We start from the raw sequence: 27,275 nt of genomic DNA, 5'->3' as shown, positions 1-27,275 counted from the left end.
CATTATATTTGTTGCATCTTTGGCAGGTGCCAGTGTGGTGGTGGGTTTAAAAAAAAAGGGTCTGATGTGATTCCTTGTACCCAATGGGCTTCTTGGGCATGGACCCCAAACACAACATGGTATGGTGAGGGTGTACACTTCTCTGTCTTGCACAGCCAGGGATTCCCCACTACTCAGCTCTCCACTTCTGGTGAGGATAAGGGGAATGAGTTCGGACTCTGGCTTCCTGCCAAGGTCCCTGGGCAGCCTTGGTTCTATAGAGGCTGTGCCATTTGGGCCCAGCTGAATTCCACACTGGAACAACCCTCCTGGGTAGCTCCACCAGTGGTTCCTCATTGGTTAATAGTTTAATAAAGTTGCTGCCGCCACATTTAACCATATGCTGGTGGGCATGTCTCATTGTTTCTGTATCTGTCTCAAAGTATCCCAGTGCACAGAGGCAGCACAAGACCTAAGCATCACTTGTGAATTTGATACTCCATTCCATAGCTTTATCAATCCAGCTCAGCCCTAACCAAAATGGGATACTAGTCCATGGTTTCCTTAAATTAGAGACCACTTATTGTGCCCAACTGTGCAATGGTTTTGTGAGAAAGTGATTTTCCACTGCAGACTGGATTGAATCTATTTCACGTGTGACTTTCCAAACTTCTTATATAAATATTATGTATAGTGAACACTGCTGCTTCTAAAGCCTAAAATGGTTTCTAAAATCTAGAATGAAGCAGACTTCTTCTATTATAGCATAGATACTGTTTGCACAAGGCAGACGTAAGACTAGATGAGCCGCTTTCCAGGTGGACAGTTTGAATTCAGGCTAATGATGAAATCACATTTTCTGCTCCCAGAATATCACTTTGTAGATTTTATCTTTTCATGTAGCCGCAGTACCTTTTGGTAAGTGGCTGAATAATTTAGCCACAGGTGAATACATTCTTAAAGTACTGCATTGTAAAATTTCCTTTACATTAACAAAGAATCTATCTGAATTCAGACACAATCCACACAGTCTGAAAGTCACAACTTTGCATAAAACACTGAACCATTCTTACTGAGCATACTCATAAGAACACCACTTCAAGTTTGGTATCTGAGCTGCTATTAAGAAATCATGCCATGTTCAAAGGCTAACCTCTTGCAGAAAGAGCTGGTGGCTTTGGTAATTTGACTTGCCTTCCTCCCCAGGTTGTACAATACCAGTGCCAAGCATGCTTGCATAACAATGGTTCTATCATGTATTCCATGCAAGGGAAGGCAGGACTATCACAAACATTTTGAATGGAGGGGAATAGGGAAGGGAGAATTTATGCCCTAAAATACCTGCATGCTGTCCAAGGTGTTCTGGGTGAAGTGCAAAGCAATAAATTCCAAACAAGACACAGTAAACAAAGAGATGTGAAATAAAGAAAGAAATAAAATACAGTTTTGAACACTTTTTTTTTTACATTTCAGAACAAAATATTTTGAAACAGTTACCACAAGTAAAAACATGCATTAATGCAAATCACACTGTACATTTCAGAAACCAGAAATCAATACTGCTGCTGATCTTGAATCTCAAAAGGCAGATTAAATAAGCACAATGGTAAAATGAATAGGCTTAGTGAAACATAAAACAAAAGGCCAAGAAACTTTGTTTGATGGGGTTATGCAAAACAGAGGTAGCAGACAAATCAGGTAAACAGGAATTTTGTTTGGCTTTCAAGGTATATATATTATCATTTGTCTGCTTTATTTCCACTTATTTCCCCTGGTCTCATATACTTTCCAGAAGGCACTCAATTATCTTTTTAAAAAATCAAATATATATGATAATAAATCAAGCATATGAGTAAAGCTTTTCCTGTGGAGAAATATACTTTTCAAGGAAATAATACATAAATAAATTAACTAAACAGAATCTTCTTCTATAGATGATCACTGCACCAAAAAGTTCTGTCTTCCATCAACACATGGGGAGGTAGGTGCATGGATGGAAGAACTGGTTGCACAGAAGAAAGGGAGGACTAGAAAATATATATTTTTTCCAAACGAAGCATTGACAAGCATTGACAAGGCAGTAGCTGCAGCCAATCTATTTATGGGTATCGTTTTTCTGATGAATTTATATATTATTAAGTGGTCATTAATTCATAGTGACTTGTGTGATATTTGTCTCAGGCAGAAAGGAACAGTTTGTTACTCATCACTGACAATCTATTTATGTATGAAATAGAAATGAACAATAAAAAGAAATCTGGCTGCAATTAGAGTGCCATTTTATTATTTCACATATACTTATAAATGTTACCCATCCAAGTGCTACAAATAACACAATAGGAAGATAAAACAAAACGAGAATATGTAGTGACCAATACTGAAATTAACTGAGAGGTGTTGCTTACCACAGGGACTTATTCATAGCACCCAAGTGTATTAGTAATATAGACCTCCACAATCTTTTCAGCCATCATAGGACTATGGGCCAGAAACTGTCAGGTGCTGAGCACCTTCAACTGCTAGAGAAGTCAATGAGAGTTGAGGGCACTTAGCACCTTGCAGGAGGTATTCTACACTTCCAAACATCAACCATTGACTCAATGAGCTTTTAATCAGTCTCTAGCAGACTATATTATATTTAACTTTCAAAATCAAAAATTGTTTAGAACAGAAAAAACAGAATTTTAAATTTGGACTATTTAAAGAAAAATCCATTTTTTTTTTCAAAATTAGAAGTTTGTCAAAATCGATCCTTTCCTGCAAACAGTTTCAGTTTTGACAAACTGGCATTTTCTGATGAAAAAATGTTTTGCTGAAAATTTCTCGACCAGCTCTAATTTCTGCAGCCTTTGGTTGCCACTTGCCCTGGTCCAGGATAATATTATGGGCCACCTTACATGCCAAATTAACCACACTGGGAGGTAAAAAAGGTGAGCATTAATCCCCAGGAAATGCTCTGTGCAAGATCATAATTGCTATGAGAAGTTGTTAATGAAGCAAATATAGATTTTTTTAATTCTTCCTTTTTCCTCTATTCTCCCTCTCTTTAACGGTACGTACAATTTTAAGGGATTTATGGTGAAATGTGTAAAAAGCTTGATTTAAAGTAAAAATAAAGGAACTTTTAAACATATATTTCTGTATTTTTTCTCCTGATAGATGACTAGAAGGAGTTTTGATGGACCCATATTGCTAATGCAATCTTACCATTAACTGTTATGAGCTATAAACTGACCTTAGACTCTTTTGCAATGGAATGATGGAAAATAAACAATAATAATACTTATATAATAACACTTCTCATCCATAGATCTCAAAGCAGTATACAAAGAAAGGTATCATTATCTCAATTTTATGGATGCAGAAACTGAGGCACAGAGACATGAAGTTACTGGTGGCCAGAGAACACAGGTTTCTTGGACTCCCAGTTCAGTGCTCTAGCCATTGGACTATAACAGCATCCTCTAACGCATACGTGAGTTAAAAATGAAGAGGAATATTTACCCATGAATTACTACAGCGTGCTAGAAACAATCATGGTCTTATATTACTATAATGAGAAAGGAACTGGTATAACGGCAACAAGAACAAACAATGGCTTCCTTACCTCTAGCAGCTGAACTGCGCCTTCATGTTCTTTCTTTGCTTCAACCTGAGCCTTTTTTACAATTAAAAAAAGGAAGAAACCAGGTTACTCAGTCATGCCATATTCATTTTGCACTAGAATAAAACATAACTACAGGTTTGCCCGAATATGATACTTTTAAATCATATTTTTATAGTTTTATATTCAGATACAATACAATTAAATCAAGTTTAATAATCAGAGCCAGCACTATAGAATATATCACTTGTTAACTTAACAAAATGCCACTGATTACCATCCTGTATATGGGTCTGATCCAAAGTCCATTAAAGTCAATGAGGGCTGGACCTGGCAAAACGCTGAAGACACTGGCCACAAACCAACACAGTGTATGCTTAACTTTAAACATAAGTAGTCCTATTGAAGTCAAGTAACAAAACAATTCATAAAATGGTGCAATGCCATCAGACTTTTGTGTCAATGTTACTGAGAGTGCAACATTTAGGATTCACTTCCAATGTGCCCTGATTGGATTATGACTCAAGAAAATGAGAGCTGTCTTGTGATCTGTTGTAACCTAAAACCATTAGAAGATTTTTAACGTTTTTTTTTATTTAATTTTGCTACACAGCAGATAGATATCCTTTTTGTTTTGCAATTTAATAGATAAAGCCTTAAAATCCTAGTGTTTGATGGTTCTCACCCTTTTTTATTCCAGGTCCATACTGAGACCCCAGAGATACACCCATCCCATCGAGATGGGATCCTTTATCCATACAGCAGTGTGAGAAGGGTAAAGCTATTGTTAACAATTCCAAATTTTGCTAACAATGTCTCTCTATAGCATGCCTCACAGAGGTTGGTTTTAGCTTCTCCACCAGCAAATTCAGCTCTAATTCGTTTTCTATTGTGCCTTATTAAGGGCCAGTTTAATAAAAATTTATCTTAAAACTACGTTCTGGAAATCTGAAATGATGCAGAGGTGCTGAAAAACAATCATGTGCAAGATTTGAAGTGGAAACCAGTTTTTTGTTAAGAGAATCTTTCCCTGCATCAAAGGAATAATTTAGGTAAATTACTTCTTGCCTCACTAATAGAAGTAGCCCCATTAGAGTCAATGGAAGTAGCAGCATGAGGAAGACAAGACCTTAATAAACAGATATCTGTGTCCCCAAGTATGTCTGCATGTCATAGACAGCTACACATTGATGGTACCTGGAAAACTGCAAGTGTAAACAAGAACGTAGGATTACGAATGATCTGAAAGATCAAGCCTAAATATCCAGGACCTGATTCTGGGAAAATTTTGCCTCGCAAGGATGCAGACTTTGGTTCCCTTATTGTTTATCTGTTATCTCTGAGAGAGAAATATAGGGTTCTACTGAAGTTTCTGAAGTCAAACTAAAATTCATTTTAAAAGCCCTGGTATAGCTCATGTTCATTTCTGTCTCTGCAAAAACTGGACAAATCTGCAAATTTATGATTATGTGACAGGCATCAGGGATACATGGGGAAATGAAGTCAATTAACTGTTCTTAAATCAACTTTATGGTTTCACTGAAACTACCATTTAATAAAGATTTTTTTTAAGGTAAGGGATATGGCTGGCTGCCTGCTTCATCACTTCTGGGTAGGGTCTCCTTTAAAACAGAGATTTTGGATTAGGTGAGAATTAGTGTGGCTCTGCTCAAATACTGAAAAATATTGTCACTGCTTAAATAAAGTAAGAGAAGGACCCTGGAGATGCTACATGAAAAGCCTCTCAAAAATTCAAGTAACAAAATATAATGGCTAATAAAAATCTCTCTATATCTATATAGGACTTTAAAATAGCATTAATATGCTAATGTTTCAAAATGCTTTATGAAATTAAATTTTAATTAATGAATCCAAGTTATAAAATGTTTAATCTTAATGAATGGATCTTAATCAAATGAAAAATTTTGACAAAATCAGCTAATTAAACTAAAGCTATTTTCCACTGGCAATACATATGGCATGCTTTTTAAAAAACAAACAAACAAAAAACAAAACAACCATTAAAATCATCCAAGTTAAGTGACAAAAATTGTTTCCAACAATAAATTTCATGCTAAAGGTGTTAAATGGAATAGAATTTTGCCACAATGCAGAAGGTGGTGGGCAATTATGTACAACAACATTCAACTCAACAGTATAAAAACTGGCAATAGTTAACGTTTGCTTTAATGGTGCTGTTTGATTATTGGTAAAAGTGTTAACTGCCGATGAAAAAACGTTCAATTTCATTGTAATAAGATATGGACATTTAACTAGTGCAATGGATTGGAAGCAATATTTAAGACTAATGCCTGAAGGACATGACAGCTTAAATGTGGAGGAAAGTTTCTGCCGCCAGAAATTCAAAGAGAAAATGCACATGTGCATAACACTTATTTAGTCTTGGGGCTCAAATCCAGTAACAACAGGTAGGTCCTAATTCAGCAAAGCATGTAAACATTTTGGCATCTTAGCACACGTCAGATGCATTGCATCTGTAAAGACCTTTTCAACTATTAACTGTTTAATCCTTCCCTGACCAATTAGCTGTTTGCATGCCTCTAACAAGTGCTTCATAAACCACAGGTGGCCCATAAACAGTTTGGGAACTGCTATTTAGGTTATAGTTTAGTTAAATTAAAAAATATAAACATACTAATTGTAAATGGGGCATGTAGGTTTCACCAATGGACAGCATAGAAGATTATATATATAAGTAAAATATCTATGCCCATGAAAATATGGTGAAATTCAGTTAAAACATCAGTATCTTGACAGGTATCCCAGTTTATATAAAATCACTATCTGAATTTCACATATTTAATCAATAGGTTTCAAAACTGTCAGTGCATTTGGACAAGTCTAAGTTTAGCTTCTGGGTCCTTGACAATCTAGGTTGCTACAACTGTAATTTCACAGAAAAATTGTATAATTTTAGCAGACATATAGTGAAAATTCTACCCTAGGTTTATTCCAAATTGAATGAACTATAAAAGAGGGATTTTTTGGGGGCGGTGCACGTACATACTGTTATGGTTATATAAACACTTTGTGTATTTGGAAAGTTTACCCAAGCTAACACTAGTCAATATAAACATGATCTTAAAAAATAATAATGCTCAGTGGAGTAACTACCCAAATGCAGTAATGGGCTACATCATATGTTAAGGTTATATTGCACATTACAAAGTAAATAAATGTATGTTTATTGATCTCTCTGAGTTAACACTTGAATCAACAGCCTTCTTAAACCAGAAGGGGGTGCTCTGGTACAAGATGTGTGTTTTTCAGATCCATTAAAGATCTCAGAACATTAGTGTGCTGGCCAAATTACAATTTTATAGTTTGTCTATCTAAACAATGCCTGCATTTCCATTTGTACTTACTGTCTTTAACTGTTGTGGAGCACTCTTGCGCACTGTTCCACACCAGAGGTGACTGTATTTCTAGTGGGCAAAATTTTATCAGTCTCTCTCTTTCCTGTGTGCTGGTGCATTTTGGGGGATTAATTAACATTTGTAAATTGTTTTATGATCCTTAGTTGAAAGATGCTAGAGTGTGATCCTTTGTAAGGGAGGTAGGCCTAAGCCTGGGCTTTTGGTAACATTGAAAGAGGTGGGGAGAAGGGGTTCAAGAGGAGAGACTGTGGAGCATGGGTCGACCCCCCCCCCAAACAACACATAAGTGTTTTTCACTGTACAGAAGTGAGAGACAGAGAGAGAAATGTCTAGCATAGCATTTTGTGTTTTGTCCTGCCAATCACAGATTCAGCTATCTGAGTCTGGTTAGGGAGAGCCAATGGCTTTAAAGAAACCTCAAAGGAATCCGACAGGTTTCAGAGTAGCAGCCGTATAAGTCTGTATCCACAAAAAGAAAAAGGAGTACTTGTGGCACCTTAGAGACTAACAAATTTATTTGATACATCCGATGAAGTGAGCTGTAGCTCATGAAAGCTTATGCTCAAATAAATTTATTTGTCTCTAATGTGCCACAAGTCCTCCTTTTCTTTTTTCAAAGGAATCTGCAGCAGTCAGTAATTTCCTGCTAACCTCATTTTATCTCCCTTTCAGTTTTTCATCATGAACTTTAACGAAATTTGCTCCAGATTTGTGAATCCGTCAAAGCCTTTTGTTAACCATTATGCCAGGCAGGCAAAATATATCAGTGTGGCACACTGGCTATCATTGGACCCTACACGCCTTACTCCTGCACATACACACCCTTATAAGCAGTCCTCATTAGGACAACCATTTCCTATAAACATTCCAGTATAACAGGGCAGAACCTCCACTGATGTACATCAGCGCAGCTGCACTAACTTCTCTGGATTTGACCCATTGGCTACAAAGGCCCGATCTAACTCTCATTAACATCAGTGGAGAGACTCCTATTGCTCTGTATTGGTGTTGGATCCGACCTTAAAGGCACGGTAGAGGGCATATACTGAAACTGAACGTTAATCTGTTGCATGACAACATCTCCCTTGGCACTGATAAATATTCATATTTCTTCTTGTACTATAATAATAAGTCTTCTTGCTAGCATCTGATAAAATATTGATTCCTAGAGTGTCAGGAAACATATTATGACAGGTAACAGAAAGCGGCGCATTATCAATCATCACAAGTTTAATAAAATCTATCCAGAATACAAGCTCTTGATAAATGATCAGGAAAACTGCATCAATAGTTAACTCCCCCTTCCATTGCACAGGCTCGTAATAAACTTTGCTGGTGAATCACTGTTTTATCTGAGTCTGTATCACAATAAAGTCTGGATTAACAATATTATATTCTTCTTTTTGGAGATTAAAGGACTGGATAAACACAGCGTGACAGGATAAAAGCATCCATGTACATATAAAAAGAAGAATTACTTATTATTCTGTCAAAACAATACAGCAAAGGTACCAGAAAGCAGCAGTTATTGGCTTAGTTTAATGGGGCACATTACCTTGGAACCTCATTATATTAATTCTGGTGACATGCAAATTCCAAATCTACCACACCATCACATTACTTCCCCATGCATGCTGGTAGTATTTTAATGTGTCTATCTAAAGCAATTAGATATATCCAGCAAAAACAAGGGGCAAGGTGAACCTAATGAGAGCCTAACAGACAACTGGAGAGGTTAGCCCAGGTTTTGAATGTGAGCCAGTGCTGAATCTTCAGGGAGCAGATCAGTGCAGCCCCAATGTTAACCTCTGTTACTAATTAATTTAGATGCCATTTCTCACATTGTCTTTCAGCGCAGGGAACAGCTTCCCAGCTCTGGTCAATCTATCTTAGTACTTATATGGCCCTACTACCATATATCTCAGTGCTCACAATCTATTAAGGTATTTATTTTCACAATACCCCTGTGGGGTATTAGCTCCTTTTTAGAGACTGGGAATTGATGCACAGAGCATCAGATTTTGAAAGGTATTTAGATCCCTGAAGATATAGATAGTCTCCTAGTGAGACTTTCAAGAGCACCAAAATTCATTAGGCATTTACCTCCCATTATAATCAAGAGGCACATACCTGCTTAGGCCCTTTTGAAAATCTCATTGGGCGCCTAAATATCTTTGAAAATCTGGTCCAGAGGGACGAAATGGCTTGCCCAAAGTCCCCCAGGATATCAGTGTGGGAGCAGGGAACTGACCCCAGGTCTCCTGAGTCTCAGAGTAGCACCTGAACCACTTGGACCTCCTCATCCATCTGGTTTGCCAAACCAGGCCCTGCACTGCATTTCTACAGAATATTCGCTTTAGTATTATAATTATTTGTATCACAGGAGAAGGTAGAAGCTTCAACCGAAATTGGGTCCCAAGGTGCTAGGCTCTGTACATACACACAGCAAGATAGGTACATACACCTACCGCAAACAACAATCTAAATAGAAAAGCCATCTCTAGCCCTTCATGAATGGACACGTTAAGTTGTCAGGAATCTGTGTGATGAAAAACAATTGAAAAGACACACTAAGAACCTCAATTATATTGTGAAGGAGAATGTATGGGTCAAATTGAAGCCAGAATGATCAATGTGCCAATTATTGACGCTCGCGAGGGGGTGGTGGTGGAGGTTTGTTACAGACCACCAAATCAAAGCAGATAACAGGATGTATTACTCCTTAAACACCTGTCTGTTGTATGTGAAGGGAAAACAGTGTCGTTTTGGGGGACTTCGATTTGGGAGACATTTGCTGGAGTCTCAGGCAGCTAGTAGTAAATCATCATTAAAGTTTCTAAAAATTATAGACGATAAATTTCTTTAAAAAAAAGCATTGCAGCCAACATGAGCTACCTATTTTGGACCTCATTATGATGGCTAAAGATGAATTACACTGGACTGGAAGTTGGTGGTCGCCTAGGGGGATCCAGATTTCAGAGTAGCAGCTGTGTTAGTCTGTAGCCGCAAAAAGAACACGAATACTTGTGGCTCCTGCTGATAATAGCTCATCTTAACTAATTAGCCTCTCACAGTTTGTATGGTAACTTCCAACTTATCTGTATGTGTGTGTGTGTATATATATATATATATACACACACACACCTTACTATATGTTCCATTCTATGCATCCGATGAAGTGAGCTGTAGCTCACGAAAGCTTATGCTCTAATAAATTTGTTAGTCTCTAAGGTGCCACAAGTCCTCCTGTTTTTTTAGGGGGATCCAGTAGACATAGTGTACTTAGATTTCCAGAAAGCCTTTGACAAGATCCCTCACCAAAGGCTCTTACATAAATTAAGTTGTCATGGGATAAAAGGGAAGATCCTTTCATGGATTGAGAACTGGTTAAAAGACAGGGTAGGAATAAATGGTAAATTTTCAGAATGGAGAGGGGTAACTAGTGGTGTTCCCCAAGGGTCAGTCCTAGGACCAGTCCTATTCAACTTATTCATAAGTGATCTGGAGAAAGGGGTAAACAGTGAGGTGGCAAAGACGACACTAAAGTGCTCAAGATAATTAAGATCAAAGTAGACTGTGAAGAACTTCAAAAAGATCTCACTAAACTAAGTGATTGGGCAACAAAATGGCAAATGAAATTTAATGTGGATAAACGTAAAGTAATGCACATTGGGAAAAATAACCCCAACTATACAATACAATATGATGGGAGCTAATTTAGCTACAGCTAATCAGGAAAGAGATCTTGGCATCATCATGGATAGTTCTCTGAAGACATCCACGCAGTGTGCAGCGGCAGTCAAAAAAGTGAATGGGATGTTAGGAATCATTAAAAAAGGGATAGAGAATAAGTCGGAGAATATCTTATTGCCCTTATATAAATCCATAGTACATCCACATCTTGAATACTGTGTACAGATGTGGTCTCCTCATCTCAAAAAAGATATACTGGCATTAGAAAAGGTTCAGAGAAGGGCAACTAAAATGATTAGGGGTTTGGAACGGGTCCCATATGCGGAGAGATTAAAGACACTAGGACTTTTCAGCTTGGAAAAGAGGAGACTAAGGGGGTGATATGATAGAGGTATATAAAATCATGAATGATGTGGAGAAAGTGAATAAGGAAAAAGTTATTTACTTGTTCCCATAATATAAGAAGTAGGGGCCACCAAATGAAATTTATGCGCAGCAGGTTTAAAACAAATAAAAGGAAGTTAGTCTTCACACAGCGCACAGTCAACCTGTGGAACTCCTTGCCTGAGGAGGTTATGAAGGCTAGCACTATAACAGGGTTTACAAGAGAACTAGATAAATTCATGGAGGTTAAGTCCATTAATGGCTATTAGCCAGGATGGGAAAGGAATGGTATCCCTAGCCTCTGTCTGTCAGAGGGTGAAGACGGATGGCAGGAGAGAGATCACTTGATCATTACCTGTTAGTTTCACTCCCTCTGGGGTACCTGGCATTGGCCACTGTCGGCAGACAGGATACTGGGCTGGATCGACCTTTGGTCTGACCCAGTATGGCCATTCTTATGTTCTAGGGAGCAGTGATCATGATATGATTACATTCAATATGGGCAAAGAGGACAGAGGTGCTTCAAAAGGGCTAATTTCCCAAAGCTGAGAAAATTATGAGAAAAATTGATTAGGATGAAATATTTAGACAGAAAAATTTGAATGAAAATTAGGAGTTCTTTAAGAAAAAAATTATTAACTGGGCAAAAAGCCACAATTCCACAGTCAAGAAAGAGGACAACTTTGGTTAAAAACCCATCCTGGTTCAGTGATGAAGAGAAAGCAGCAATTAGAAATAAAAAAGCAATATACTACATATGGAAAAAGGAGTTAGGAAGTTCAGAAACTTGATAAGGGAAGCTAAACACATCAAGGAAAATTCCATGACTAGCAGAACTAAGGACAATAAGAAGGTGTTTTTAAGTATATTACGAACAAAAGAAATTCTGGCAATGATACAGGACTGTTACTAGATGGAGATGGTCAAATCATTAATAATAATGCAGTAAAAGTCTGTAAAGAAGTGTTCATTAAATATTTCTGTTCTGTATTGGGAAAGAAGAAGGATTTTATTGTATGAGAATAATGAGGTACTTTTCAGTCCATTAGTAACTGAGGAGGAGATCAGACAAATCTGCTAGGATTAAACATTTTTACATCAGCAGGCTTGGACAACATGCACCCAAGAGTCCTAAAAGATTTGAGTGAGGAGATCTCTAGCCCACTGTTGTTAATTTTTAATAAATCTTAGAATACCAAGGAAATTCCAGAAGACTGGAAGAGCACTAAAGTTGTGCCAATCCTCAAAAAGGGCACCTGGGATGACCCAGGTAACTATAGTGGTTAGCATGATATTACTCGTGGGCAAAATAATAGAAAAGTTGATATGGGATTCAACCGATAAAGAATTAAAAGATAGGAATATAATTAGTGCCAGCCAACCTGGATTTATGGAAAATAGGTCTTGTCAAACAAACTTGATTTCATTCTTTGATGAGATTACAAGTTTGGTTGATAAAGTTACCTGCGTAGATATAATATACTTAGATTTTGTAAGGTTTTTGCCTTAGCACTGGATGAAATTCTGAAGTATTGGTCTTAAAATACAACAAAGAAGACTTAGGTTAGACATTAGAAAAAACTTCCTAACTGTAAGGGTAGTTAAGCACTGGAACAAATTATCTAGTGAGGTTGTGGAATCTCTGTCATTGGAGGTTTTTAAGAACAGGTTGGACAAACATCTGTCAGGGATGGTCTAACTAATACTTAATCCTGCCTCAGTGCAGGGGGCTGGATGTTGAGCTTCAGAAGTTAAAGCTTTATAGACACTAAAACACAAATTGTCAACATCACATGTCAAAATATACAAAGTAAATATCCTTAAATCAAACTCTAATACTTCTCAAGAAGAATGTCTCTTACTTTGCTTATGTGTAAATTTCAATCATCATCAACGGAAATATTTTTTCATCTCTTTGGGTGTGTACAGTAAAATAGATTTTTTACTGATATTAAAAGAATAAAACCTTCCAAGCCTAAATATAGTTATCTAAATCAAAGACTGAGACACACATGCACTACTACTGCATGAGAAGTCAGTCTGAACATTTTAGAAAAAGAGGAGACTGAGTTTTGGAAAGTAGATGCTGGTTAGATGGACGCAGATTACTCTCAGCTAGACTCAGAGATCCATTTCTTTACCCATGCCCAATCACGGCAATTTGCCATTTTACTTAGTTTTCATTTTCTTCACTTACCTTCTGCAGGAGTTCAATTTCCTGCTGTTTTGCGTTGAGAACAGCCAAGGCTTGCTCATGCTCCAACTCTAGCTGTTGCCGCCGTTCAGCAGCCTCTCGCATATGCTGTATCAGGGGAAAGAAAACCAACTCATCAGTTTTTAATGTCCTTTTCTGAAATCAGATATGCTAACATTTTAAAGCATGATGCTGATCTCAATATAAAATCTCTTTGGTATCCAGGGTATGCAAACCAGATAGAATTTTTATTCTATCAGGCCACAGGGGCATATTTCCACTGCAGTGCATGGTTAGCTTCATATGAATCTCCATTAGTTGATAGCAATACATGGTCCATGGCACACAGCTGAGCTGTTCAAATTCCATCCAGTAGAGGGCAGAGTTACTGCATACCCTAGACACCTCATCAGAGCATTGTAAACTGTATCATGATAAAAAGAAAAAGAGTACTTGTGGCACCTTAGAGACTAACCAATTTATTTGAGCATGAGCTTTCGTGAGCTACAGCTCACTTCATCGGATGCATACCGTGGAAACTGCAGAAGACATTATATACACAGAGACCATGAAACAATACCTCCTGCCACCCCACTGTCCTGCTGGTAATAGCTTATCTAAAGTGATCATCAAGTTGGGCCATTTCCAGCACAAATCCAGGTTTTCTCACCCTCCGCCCCCCCCTCCCCCCACAAACTCACTCTCCTGCTGGTAATAGCCCATCCAAAGTGACCACTCTCTTCACAATGCGTATGATAATCAAGGTGGGCCATTTCCTGCATAAATCCAGGTTCTCTCACCCCTTCACCCCCCTCCAAAAACCACACACACAAACTCACTCTCCTGCTGGTAATAGCTTATCCAAAGTGACCACTCTCCTCACAATGTGTATGAAAATCAAGGTGGGCCATTTCCAGCACAAATCCACGGTATGCATCCGATGAAGTGAGCTGTAGCTCACGAAAGCTCATGCTCAAATAAATTGGTTAGTCTCTAAGGTGCCACAAGTACTCCTTTTCTTTTTGCAAAGACAGACTAACACGGCTGTTACTCTGAAACCTGTCAATATGGTACTTGTGGTAGTGAGGGTTACTTCGTGAAAACCATAGCAGGTAACTGTGCTTGAGGGCAGAAATGATACCGGGTTGCCACTGACTATAATGGGGTCAGAATTTCTCTCACCGTGTATAAGAGAAAGGTCTTACCCAAATGGGTCTATTGTTTGTCTTCTTTAATGAGTTATTGTTCTGGGCTATGTGGTATTAATAACAAAGGGGGGCAGTATAAAGAGGCTGGCTGGTACCAATATGGATGTATTTGCTAAGAAGACAGCAATATCTTCAATATTCTACCTGGTTTCACTTTGGTGGTTGAGTTCTTTAATATTTACTTTTTATTGACGAGTTAGTGAAAAACTGCAGCCCAAGATCTTCAGAACTACTGATTTGGGGTTTATGAATTATTGGGTTGGGTGCCCAATCTGAGACACCTTAAGAAGGCCTGGTTTTCAGAGGGTGGGTGCTTATCACTTTCTGAAAATTGGGCCCGTTTTAAGGCACCTCAGCGTGGGTGACCAAAAATCAAGGCATCCAAAAATCATTAGTCATTTTAAAAAATGTTGTTTATGTTGTGTAACTTTCAATCTGTTAAGTCTTCCCCCAAAGCTAACATAGGCTAAAAGCTGCTCGTGTGGGTTTAAATCTGCTCCACCATCCCCAGCACAGAGAACTGACTATTCTGTTCCTTTAAAAGTTCCACAGGGCCCATCAGAAAACAACAGCACCCTGGGAAGAAGTTAGCAACTTTTTGTTGTGCTCTGCACCACTAGTTCTCCCACTGATACTTTCCTGCTGACGTTTGCGAGGAAATAAAGGAATGATTCAAAGTGGAGCACAGCTCTAGTAAATAAGAGCAAGAGGATTTAATATACTTTGTTACCTAGAGTACATGACTTGGAACAAGAATGCAGCCTCCCCATGCCTTTAAAAAAGACCCTGGCTTTAGCCATTTGAATGAATTCAAGCAAAGTTAAGTGGCTATTTCAAAATTCAGAGTTGACAGGAATACACCTTCATTTGTGGGCTAAGAATCGAGAACAAAAGGAACTAAGGGACCAGGGCTGGAAGTGGTGGACCAGCATTTAAACAGAAGCTGATTTGAACCATTCCTTGTATGAGTAATAAGCAGCTGCTGAACCGCTTGACAACAGTGACAAGCATTAATTAAAAACCCTGTTAGTGGTTAAAAAGCCCACATTCTGTGAAAATAAAGCCCTTCCTATTCCTGTAGATTGGACACGGGCAGGTTGTTTGCATGGTCTGTTCAGATGCCACTGCTGGTGGAATTAGGTGAAGGCGGTGGAAGGTGTGTGTGCAAATCACGGATTCACACACATAAACTGGGTTCTGAGATGGCACCCTGCTTTTCTAACCTTCTGCGATGGTGTTTGCAACCTACTTTTAAGCAAATGGCTGCTGCTGAACTCTAGTGTCTAAAAATATTTCACTCTGAGAAAACTGTACAGCACACTTAAGTTAATTTTACTTTGGAAACACTTTTTTTTTTAAACAGCCAACAAGAAAGGAGAGTCCAGGAATATCTTGTTAATAGTAGACACACAATGCCCAGAATATTATCAGTGGAAGAGAAATGTTAGCATTCCGACTGTATCCCTTTAGAGAAATGATATTATTGAACCATCAGTCACAGAGGCACGTGAAAAGGCGCAACACAGAAAGCCAATGCACCTTATCTGCCTTCAAGACAAGTCTGATTTCATCCCACAATTGTGCACTTCACGGGAGCCTATTCTGAACTCTACTTAGGGTTTTGTGCAGTTTCTGTGGAGGATTTAGCCTCTTGACTGCAGAGTTTATAACCAGGGCTGCAGGCTTTTGATCCTAATTTTTTTTACAAAGTTACCCCCCGATATGTCCATGGGAAATACCTACTCTTCTCAGCATTTGGCTATGGCCAAATATTGTGGGACTGATTCTCATCTCATGTACACTGGGGTAACTCCATTGACTTAGAAAAGTTACTCTTGATTGACATTAGAATCAGACCCTGTGTCTTGTACCCAGGTGCTTTCAGCAGCTCTCGTGTAGATGCCCACAGGACTCAGACACTGATGGCGCGTCCTTAAATTTCTTACATTAAGGGCAACACTGAGGCAGAATGTACACAGTACAATACAATTCTCACTCGGATAATCTGCAAAGACAAACATTCTTACAAAAAATCCAGTAACCTCATTCCACTCCTCAAAGATTTCATAGCAGATTTGCTGTAGCTCAGTCTGATGTTACTAGGACTTAACAATTTTTACAAAACCTAATACAGCACATTTACTAGTATGCTACGAAGAACTATAAATAATTAATAATATTAAACTAGATCTGTAAAAATAAATGGACAAAGTACATATGGCAATGCAGGGGCCCTATTCATTGGGCTTTTTTCTTTTCTTTTGTCAGTTTGCTCACAATATTTGGTAATCAGCAATTCATAGAGTCTATCACAGTGGCAGAGCTGTACAAAGGTGGTTGCATTCCACCTGTCCATGCTATGGTTGGCCTTAGCTAGTGCTAGCATGCTAGAACTTCACTAAACATGAACATTCATTCTCCCTTGCCCCCCATTCTCTCCTCCTCTTAAAAAGGATTATTCAGTTCCCAAGCATGGAGTCATTCAGATGTCATGAAGAAAATACACTGTTAGAAGAGCACACAGAAACCATGGAAGAGAACAAAGAAACCACGGGGAAGACCACACATTTAAAAACACTAGGGCAGGTCACTTCTTCCTGAAGAAAAAATGTGGGAAGGAACCTCAAGGTGGAGTGAGGGGGTGTCAGATCTTGTAGAGTTTCCCCCAGATCAGAGACAGGATTCCCACTCTGGAGCAGACAGTGGGTTTGCAGAAGCCTCTTTATTGCATCTTAGCCCTGTGCAGCTGAACTCCAGCTCCCTGTCTGCTTCTTCTACCAGGAGTTGCCTTTGGAAGCCCCCTTAAAGGATGCAGAGGGGCTCTGCTCAGGAGAAACCCTGCCTGTGTCAGCTTTTGTGAGCATCCCATCCCTCACAACAAACCTGCCACAGGGGAAGAGATTTTGCAGAGGAAGCTGACATTATGTACCACTGCAAAAAAAACTTGTAGAAAACCTTACCCTAGGAGCAGAATTATTTTTAAAGCCCTGATATTTATAACTGGCTGCCGACATTAACACTGACTCAACTGACTTTCAAATATCAGAGCCTTGTTTCCTAACGATAAGTAGGATGTGACACTGAATGCGGTGCAAACTTAATTCACACGAGAACATAATGATCAAAGGGCTTGTCATCTGCTCTTGCAGACACTGCTGTCACGGCAGAGTGAAGGGGAAAAGATGGCCTAGTGCACATCAGGAAAAAACTATTTTCTGTAAGAGGCCACCTATATTTAACTTTTCAGAGTGTTAGCTAATTTAGCACATTCTGGTACTTACTCCTCAGCTGAGTTAATGCATCCTGACACGATAGAAGGAATAACTAATTTTCTTTCTTAACAAGTCCACCTGCACTCAGCTTCCAGTGTACCAGGACTGCATCATCATGTCATCACTGACTCTTATCATCCCATCCCCCCATGACCAGTCACTCTAATATCACCAAAACCTTCCCTTTCCTCGTTATCCTCAGGGCTAAAGCCCTTGTCAATGCATTGAAGATTCAGCCTCCTTAGCCATCCTAATTTTTGCCTCTGACTCTTCCAAGCCAAAAATGTCACTGCTGAGATCATATTCCTCTCTCATCACTGAGACAACATCACCATCTCCTTCCTTAGAGGTTTTTAAGGTCAGGCTTGACAAAGCCTTAGCTGATGATTTAGTTGGGGATTAGGTCCTGTTTTGAACGGGGGTTGGACTAGATGACCTCCTGAGGTGCCTTCCAACCCTGATATTCTATGATTCTATGATCGTTGGAAGTCCCTCGGGCCATTTCTAAACTGCAAAGGGAACACAGAACTCACTATGGAATGGCTTCCAACATAAGTGTGCTCTGTGTACATTTTGCTAAACTAAACTACTCTGGTAAGAGATATTCCCCAGGATGCAACTGAGCAGAGAGACTGAGTAAACAGGTTTGCAGAGATTGAAAATTACCTGGGCCACAGTAACACCACAGCTCTGGTTCTGAGCATTACTTCACTGATTGTGACCTCAGCTTGCAATGGTAGCTAGGGATAGGTTCCCTTAAAGGTACCAGTGTGAGCCTTTGCTTTCTCTTGTGAAAGTCCCTAACTTCCCTCCTGCCTTCATGTACTACTCAGAGCTGCTGGTTTGCTGCAAACTATGGTCTATGTGCTGAACTGCACCGCAGGGTGTAGAGAGGGGCCAACTTCAGAAATCTGTTGACTATAGTGCAGAGGGCAGGGATGCAGTGAAATCAGTCCCTTCTATGTCTGTCCAAGCCAGGCCAGGACTTAGGGAGAACATGTGTCATGACCCTAGGAAATATAGTCTCTCACCACTCTGGAAGTTAGAAAGCCATGGAGAACTACAGAGTCTTTTACCAACTGCACGGTAGTACCATAAATGTGTCATGTGGTGGATGCACCACCAAGTGCATTACCACTTGTTACTGCCGGGGGTCTTCTTGTGCGTATGGAGCCGCTCTAGCCTGAGTCCCTACAGGCTGCAGTGCAACTGGCCACTAAAAGTCCCCTGGCCTCCCCACCACCTAGACTGCAGGCAGCAGAGGAAGGAGGACAGAGCACGGAATAGAGGATTTTGTGGGGCTAGCCGCCGTAGGCACAGTAAAAGTCTATTTGCACATGTTCCTGCAGCTCCAGGCCAGGAATCCCTGCAGCAATTGAGCTATAAGCAGACAAGGGTTGTGGCACAGAGCAGAGAATATAAGCTTCTGCAGGACTAGGCATTTTTCCTCATAGAAACGTATTTGTGAAGGAAAAATCTGACTTAGAGGAACATCACAAACACTGCCTTTGCTCTGGCTTTTCAGGCGTAAGAGGATCCAAAGTCCCCATAGTATGTAGTAAAACCACAGTCAGTGGCTTATGGGACCCAAAGCTACTTTAGGATCTTTAAACAACTGAAAAAACTATGTATCGTCAACAAGCTAAACCTCATCTTTATTCAATTACTTCCTCTTTCTCCTTGGACAAAAAAGCATTGTTTGCTTATACGTTACAAAGCAATCTTTCAAAGAAATGTTTGTGTACTGAGACAATGTAGCTACATGATAGAAGGGATGGGAATAGTTCCCAATAATGAAAATACTGAAAAACACTTATTTTATAAAACAAGGAGCAAGCACTGTACCTGCTTCACTCAGATCCATCTGCATAAACTGAACATTGGGTTCGGAAGCATTTCCTAGAAACTGGGAATCACGAGAACCATGTGAAATGAAACACGCAAAGGGCCACCACTAACAGACAAACTCCTGTCTTAAAAGATCACCCCAAGGTATCCCGCAATGTACTGACTACTGTGATACTCGGGACTGTTCCTTTAAGGGCTGAGCTTCCCAAGCAGTGAGTCCGAGCAGGCAACCGGGAAGCTCTCGTCGTTATGCAGAACCAGCTGGAACTAGCACTGAATAAGGCAAGCACCTTAACCACTGAGTGATCCCTGAACGCCACAAGCACCAGTGTGCTCCAGCTTTATGAGAACACCCATCTCTTTAAGTGGCCCGTTTCGGTGGCTATTTAAAACAGGCTACAAGAACAGCAGTTCTCAGCTTGCCTTTTAGCTAGTGCACTACACTTGCTGAGTCATCCATTCCCACCTATCTCCCAACATAGCTTTGATGCCATTCAGCACTTCCACAATCTTTGCTCAAAAAAAAGAAAGGAAAAGAGGCTTGGGCTTGAAGCCAAAATCTAAAATGTTCTCTTAATACACTCAGGCTTAATACACTCCCACCAGCTCATGATTGAGGGGAGCTGGGAAGGAGCAATCTGGCAAAAGTACTCTCTCTTTAACAATAGCCCAGAAGAAAAAAAGACAAGAGTTTTGCTTTTGGTAAAGTCTCAGCAACGCTTTATCTCATTCCTTAGAAAACGAGCCCCAGGAAATTTCAAAAAAGAGCTATGAAGCAGACTATAAAAAGTGACATCAAGATTTAAGGTCAGGTACATGAGGCCAGTTCCTCATCCCACCGGCCACCAGCTCGCAGAGGTTTGGCTCTGATAAAGACAAGGCATTGCTAAAAAAAAAAAAAAAAAAAAAAAAAAAAAAAATCCATAAAATAGAGCATCCTGAATAAGTGCCATTTATAAACTGAAACCTTAGGAGGTTTTTGTCCAGAAGCTAAGGAGCCGCTCTGAGCCATCGTCTGTTTTTAATAACTTTATATTGGCTTAGCATCTTTACTGAGAAGTCTAGTAAAATATATGACACATTTTGATGACCTCTCATGACTTTACTGGAGCCATATATGAAGAAAATAGGGCCACTGGAAAATAGGGAAATAAAAACTGCAGACTTGAAGGGAGACCTTAAAATAACTGATTGACTTGGTGGATGAAAACTCCTTCAAAGAGGGTGTAACAGTGGCTTATCCACTGAGGTATGGCAGGAATAGTCATGCCAAAATAAGTTAATAGCCGATTATCCTGTTACTACACCAGAAACTTCAGAGGAAGGAATAAAATGCTAGACACTTCACAATAAGGTGTGATTTGTGTAATAGTACAGTATGAGAGAAATATCCTCCTCACTCCAAATAATAAGCAGCTTATAACCTGTGTATCAAGACTTTAACTTTTGTTCTGATTAATATAACCCGATGCTCTTCTTATCCACGTATATATTTAACCCTGCTTTAATCTTAGTAAATTATTTGTCTCTACAATAGCTTGCAGTAATGAGTATCACAAGTTAACGGTATGTTGAATTAAAAAAGTATTTCCTTAGAATTCCCAAATCAATATTTTCAACCGCCCAAATATTCAGTTCACCCACTTTCCCCAAAGGCTGGTAAAAAACGATGGGCTTTGCATTATGCATGCCCTGAAGTCTAAGAGATCCAGCACAGGGAATCAATTTCCAAAGTCAAGGGGCTCTCCTTCTGAACACCTGTCCACTACCCTTTCCTACTGAAAGTAGGGGAGATCCAGCTCAAGCACCAATGCTGATTGCAACTGCGGCAGTAAAGAGCCAGCTAAGCATACAGAGGTCCAGTGTGTAGCACACTTCCTTCAGCGTTTATTGCATAAGAGGCAAGCTGCAGCACATTCCACTAGCTGGAGCAGCTCTGTGGCCTTTGCTTTCTTCCTTAGGTACAGTACATGGTCACATTTTCTTTGGACAGACCCTGTGAATCCTGTATATTGTTTTCCCATCTCCACATCAACATCTCTGCCAGGGCAACAAAAAAAGGGCAGCTTTATAACTGTGCTCAGGGAAGACTGAATATGACCCTCTAGTTTCTTTCTCGGAAGCCACAGATTAAATGTGTGTTCATGACCATTCAAAAGACAGATGGAAAGAGGGTGGGGAGAGACAGAAATGTGTATCTGACAGGGAAATAAGCATTCACAAGTGGGGCTGTAGCTCAGGTGTGAAAGAGGGCTACGTGGTAGAAGTCACAGAGGAGAGATTTTAGAGGAATAGTTCTGTTGGTTATAACATCTTTAGTAAATGAAGCATTACAAATTACTTTTACTTTTAAATGTCAGCCTGCAGTATGCCAAACTTCTTCCTTAATATGAGGCTTTGGGGAATTCAGCTATGAGAAAGTGTTTCATTTATGGAGGAATACATGAGATTTGAGAAGCCATAAACTGGAGGGAAATTGTGTGGTTTACTTAATTTAGTTCCTAGTTTTTCACTTTTGGATTAAACCTGAGGAGAATAAATGCTGCGTTACTTTGATTAGATAATTGCATATAAGTCTAAAATAGATTATTTTAGCCATAACATCTGACACAGGGCGCACAGCCAGTAGTTACAGGTTTGTCTGAGAGTAAGAGTTCAAGGCATAGCTGAGTCCCTAGCAGATCTAAATGCACCTTAATGCTCTTGGCTCAGGGACTCATGGAAATATATTTTAAAAGCTTGTCCTCAGAACCCTTTAAAGACAAAATGGGAATTTAGGGAGCTCAGCACCTCATAGGATTGGCCCCTAAAATAGCCCTGTTGGAAGATGTTAAATCGACAACACACTCAAGATATCTATTGACAGAGGAGCCGGGGTGACAGACAAGCTGAAACAGTAAAACAAGTTTCCTCACACTGCCCCGCCAATGCACCTCAGCTTTGACCTGGAGCATCCATCTTTAGAAGTACATGGCCAATCTCTTTGGCTCGTTCTGTCTTTAGCTTTCCTGCTAAACTGCCAACAAAGGGGTCAATCAGTGCCAGTCATGGTGGTGGCAAACGTGATATGGAAAACTGTTACTGGAAAACTGTTACAATAGACAATCATTACAGTAGAAATTTAATCAATAAAAAAGTCTGTGGGGAACATGTTTTAAGTTTAGAGATGGAATAAGTTACAATTACCCTCAGAGAGGTCACTTTTATGAAAATTAACTGGATAACAAATGGGTATGGAAACATCAGTGCACTGCAATATTAAAAAGCATGCCCGCAGCTTCATGTGCCAGGAAACTGCAGCAATTCTAGGCCCATAAAGAGTGTGTACACAACAGGGATGTGTGTGCACAAAACATCCTTGTACACTTGGATATTCACTGTAAACAAACACGCACTTCTAAAATTGGGGCCCTAGTGTTGAGATAATTTGTGTTTTAAAAGCCTTCAGAGAAGGGGTGAGGGGAGAGAGAGAGAGAAGCACAGTGTCTTGCTTCTCACAACTTTTACAAACCTTGGCAAATCATGCAAACATGTTGAGTTCTGAAATGAGTTCTGCATGTGTGTGAGAGACAGAGATAAAGCAAGAAACGAATTCCATTATCCTCTTTTGGAACCTTTTTTGCCTGCATGTTACTGGAATGTGCCTTGTCTGAGGACTCTTGCTCCCAAAGACTCTTCTTTCTCTCTCTCTCTCCCCCCTTAACAGCAAAATAATTGTAAGTTTTGCATGTTTACTACAGCTGTTCAGAAGTTTTTTCACAGAAAGCTTTCTCATTCAAAATCAATGGGTTTCTTTAAAAACAATTTTTGGAGGGAAAAAAAACAGTTTTGGGAGGAAATATTCATCAGCTGAAAACCACTGGCTTCAAAATGAAAACTTTTCTGTTTTAGTGGCCAAAAACCTGAAAACTGGTTTTATTTTAATGAAAACCTGATTTTTTTTCTCCAAAGGGGGAAAAAAACCCATCTCCTAACCAGCTCTCACATTTCACATCATTTGAGAGGCACAAACACTTGTCTCTTCTTTCAGTGCTCTCTCTCTGGATCGTACTGCTAAACCATCACCCATTCAAACCAGAAAGCAGCAAGCTACAAACGGTGCCCAATCCCGTAAATGGCTCTGCCCAGACACTGCCCTCTGCTTGTGCAGGGCAGCTTGCAGGATCACTGCCTGGGTATCGTTATTATCTTTAGCATCACTGGAAGAGCCCAACCATGCCACACTTTACTACTGAACTCAATGTGCGTCCTTATTGAGTAAAGAGTGCCGGATCAGCCCATTAGTGTGCAAACATAGGTGTTAGTGAGGGTTGAACTAGATGACCTCCTGAGGTCCCTTCCAACCCTGATATTCTATGATTCTATGATTCTCCCAACCTCCTCTCTGCAAACCTGAATAAAGTAATTACTCCTGAACTTTCAAATGTGTCCCCTGAGCATGAGTGTCGTCAAGTGGACAGGGCACGAGACGGAGAGTTAGGAGATCTGGGCTCCTATCCCAACTCAGCTACTTACCTTGTGCATGATATTAAGCAAGTCACTTTACCACACTCTTTCCTCTCCCATCCTTTGTCTGCCTTGACAGTGAATCCTCAAAAATCAGGCTTGTGAGCTCATATGTGAAATTTCTGGCAGTCAAATTCTAGCTCCCTGTGCTGATGCTAGTACTGTTGAGAGAAATTATAGAGCTGGATCTGAGCGGCAAAATTCATAAGAGAATTTGAACTTCCCCAAAGTTCAGGGCTGTTTGGATACAATGATTTGATTCAGCTGACCATGTCATTCAGATTCAGATCTAAACATCAACAAAATTCAAGGGTGGTTTTAGTTCAGGTACCACTTTATCAAATTGTGGCTGGGGCACTTTTAAATACAGCTTCCCTGGATGAAGTCATCACAGAAAGTCTCTTTTCTTGTAAAAATTCCAATTCCTAGCATCTCAGTAGCACACATTTATCAGAAATGCTGATTACTGCCACACAGCAAAAAGGAGATACGGCTCCACATGTAATGGTTTGCTTCTCAGGGGAAAGGCGATAGCACAAGATGTTGCTGCTTTGCTGCAATCCAGCCGATCTTAAGGAAAATATTTAACCAGATGGGTTGCTTTGAAGATCAGAGAAAGGGAATTTTAAATTTCACACATATTAATATATTTCACCTGTATTTCCAATAGATTTCAGAAGAGAACATAAAATGCATTCAGTTGCCCATACCAGCAAATCCACCGGGGTCATGCTCACTTTTGTCTCATACGAAGTATCAGGGAAAAAAGCATGATAACATTACAAATGTTCTTTCAGTGGAAACCAAGTCAACAGCACTTTCAAACAAAGACCCTGCATCAGGGTCTGCTCTACAACGTTATAAAATGGAGTAATTCAATTCAAGTCAATGTATGCTAAATTCCAGATCCAAGCTGTGTTGAGATGCATACTCCATCAGATTACCTTCCTGAACTGTGTGTATGTTCTTTACTCTTTTTTTGCAATAATAACCAATAAATAAGCCCTCAGCTTGCACCCATCTGCCTAGCAGAGTTGCAAGTGCAAAATATATATCTATGGATCTGGTAGACGAAATATATACTGAACTAGAAGACAGGTTTTACTGCTCACATCAAAGTCTACTGGTGCACAAGCCCAGCCAATAACAGTTCTTATTTTGACATTTAACTTGATTAAATGCAAATTACTGTCAATTCACAGCCGTCTATTTTTCAGCCGTCTCATGAGCCATGGATTTACAGTTCATTTCCTTTTTTCTTTTTTGATTTTCTTCTCTCTGCTACATGCCCCTGGAGTCAGTGAAGTTGTGCATCTCTCTAGCTTGTGTCCCAGGTTCATTACATGGGGATCCCGGCCAAGTCCCTTGTGAAATGAGCTTTGGTTTTCTGTCAAGGTCCATGGCAAGTGCTAGAGCACTAATCAGAGTGGTATAACACATCACTCAGCCGTGTTTGTGGAGCTGTCATTTTTCTATTCCCCAGAAGCCCAGGAAGGAAATAACCCAAAAAGTAAATTAGCTTGCAGTCTAAGAGAAGGCATCCCTTCTTGCTCAGAGGGAAGTCACATTGGTCTCAGGCAGAGGGCAGTACATCATACCTCCACTCGAGTATGCAGTTTAATTTTCCTTTTCCATTACATGCATTTTTTATTTGCACTGTAATTTTCAATTTGTTCTATTGGTGCTGACTGCCCACTGGCAACTAGAACACTATTATTCTCCTTCAGAGCAATATTCAGGTTAGTGAAGAGCCTGGGCCTTATCCAGTGAGTGACTATGGCTCAGGCCTCCTAAAGCTTGCTGGGGGCAGGTCTACACTACAGTCAGGATCGACACTCTGAGATCGATCCACCGGCGGTCGATTTAGTGGGTCTAGTGAAGACCTGCCAAATTGACAGTAAATCATTCTCCTGTCGATCCCTGTACTCTACCCCCCGACGAGAAGAGTAAGGTAAGTCAACAGGAGAGTTTCTCCTGTCGACCTCCCACGGTACAGACCCCGCAGTAACTCAACCTAAGGTACGTCGACTCCAGCTACGTTATTCATGTGGAGTTGCATAGAGTAGGTCGACTTATCGCAGTAGTGTAGACATAGCCTGGGACGGTTAGGCTTGTGCAGCAGCCAGCTTGACTCTGACATTCCCACAGTTCTCTAGTGGTTCACTGAGATGTAACTTGTATCCATTATTGATCCCCATCTGCTAAATTGAAAGCCTTTTCTTCATCTCTCAGTCAACACTAAACAAAAACTATGGAGAGAGGTTTTGGAATGGCGCGTTCATGAAATTGCAGCAACACAATGAGACTTCTCCATGTTAATGATTAGAAAGGCAAGAACCTGCTTTCATCATCACATGTATCTCCAAAGACCCAAAATCAGCTTCCACTGCAGCCAATGGCAAAACTCCCATTGAGGTCTATGGGAGCACAAATCAAGCACCAAGTCTTTGCCAAACCCATTTCTAAATACATGGTTGGCATCTACAACTAGAGTTGAGTGAATAATTGATTTTTTGGCTTAGTGGCCAAACCAAAAAAAATCCAAACAATAATTTGGCTTGTTTCAGTCCTAAAGTGGATTTTTCCAGTTTCTCTCAACAAAATGCAAAAACTCCCAAAATTTTATTCAGGCCAAAAAACAAAACAAAACCATTTTAAAAATGTCATTTTAAATTGGCATTTTGTTTCAGAAATGGTGATTTGAAGTAATGTTGTCCAAACAGTTTGTTTCATCTTTTCTGAATTTTTTGTTTTCAGGTTTTTTTTTTGTTTTGTATTTTTTGGCCAAAACTATTAGCCAAATCGGACCAGAATTTGTGAATAGTTTCCATGCATCGAAAAAATATTGCCCAATTCTACCTATGACAAACATCAGCTCGAGCTTGCCAGCATTATTAATCAAACATTCTTTGCAGAAAACTCTTATTTGTAACCTTGAGAGTTCACTGAAGAACTCAGTCCATCTATTTTTATTCTACTTCAGATACTTGCCTCCTCTTCCTCTATTTCATCTCTTCTTTGCTCACTGCTTCAGTAGTTTGAAAAGGGAAAACTTTGGGTTTTTTACCGTGTCAAACAAACCACAGCCTGGCACCTTGTCAAGAAAAGCTCAGCACTGGATCAACATTCCATTCGAACTGTCTGAACATATTCTTAGTCTTTCCAGACTGTGAAGGTATGTCTGACGCA

The 27,275-nt window shown here is 39.7% G+C and overlaps 1 protein-coding gene across 8 annotated transcripts in view; it reads right to left on the bottom strand.

Moving 5' to 3' along the window:
* The window catches only part of RIMBP2 (RIMS binding protein 2), a 280,460-nt gene that overhangs the window by 82,965 nt on the left and 170,220 nt on the right, over nt 1-27,275 (bottom strand). For all 8 annotated transcript variants that reach the window (XM_073312915.1, XM_073312918.1, XM_073312919.1 and 5 more), the window contains 2 exons: nt 13,256-13,360; nt 3,587-3,637 (listed from right to left, as the gene is read on the bottom strand). In XM_073312915.1, coding sequence (XP_073169016.1) covers nt 3,587-3,637; nt 13,256-13,357 — 153 coding nt within the window. In that variant the 5' untranslated portion in view covers nt 13,358-13,360. The remainder of the gene's footprint in view (nt 1-3,586; nt 3,638-13,255; nt 13,361-27,275) is intronic.

The sequence above is a fragment of the Lepidochelys kempii genome, chromosome 15 (assembly GCF_965140265.1).
Source record: "Lepidochelys kempii isolate rLepKem1 chromosome 15, rLepKem1.hap2, whole genome shotgun sequence".
In the NCBI taxonomy this organism is placed as follows: Eukaryota; Metazoa; Chordata; order Testudines; family Cheloniidae; genus Lepidochelys; species Lepidochelys kempii.
The sequence above is the reverse complement of the archived record's forward strand: the minus strand, read 5'-3'. Positions and strand labels throughout refer to the sequence as shown.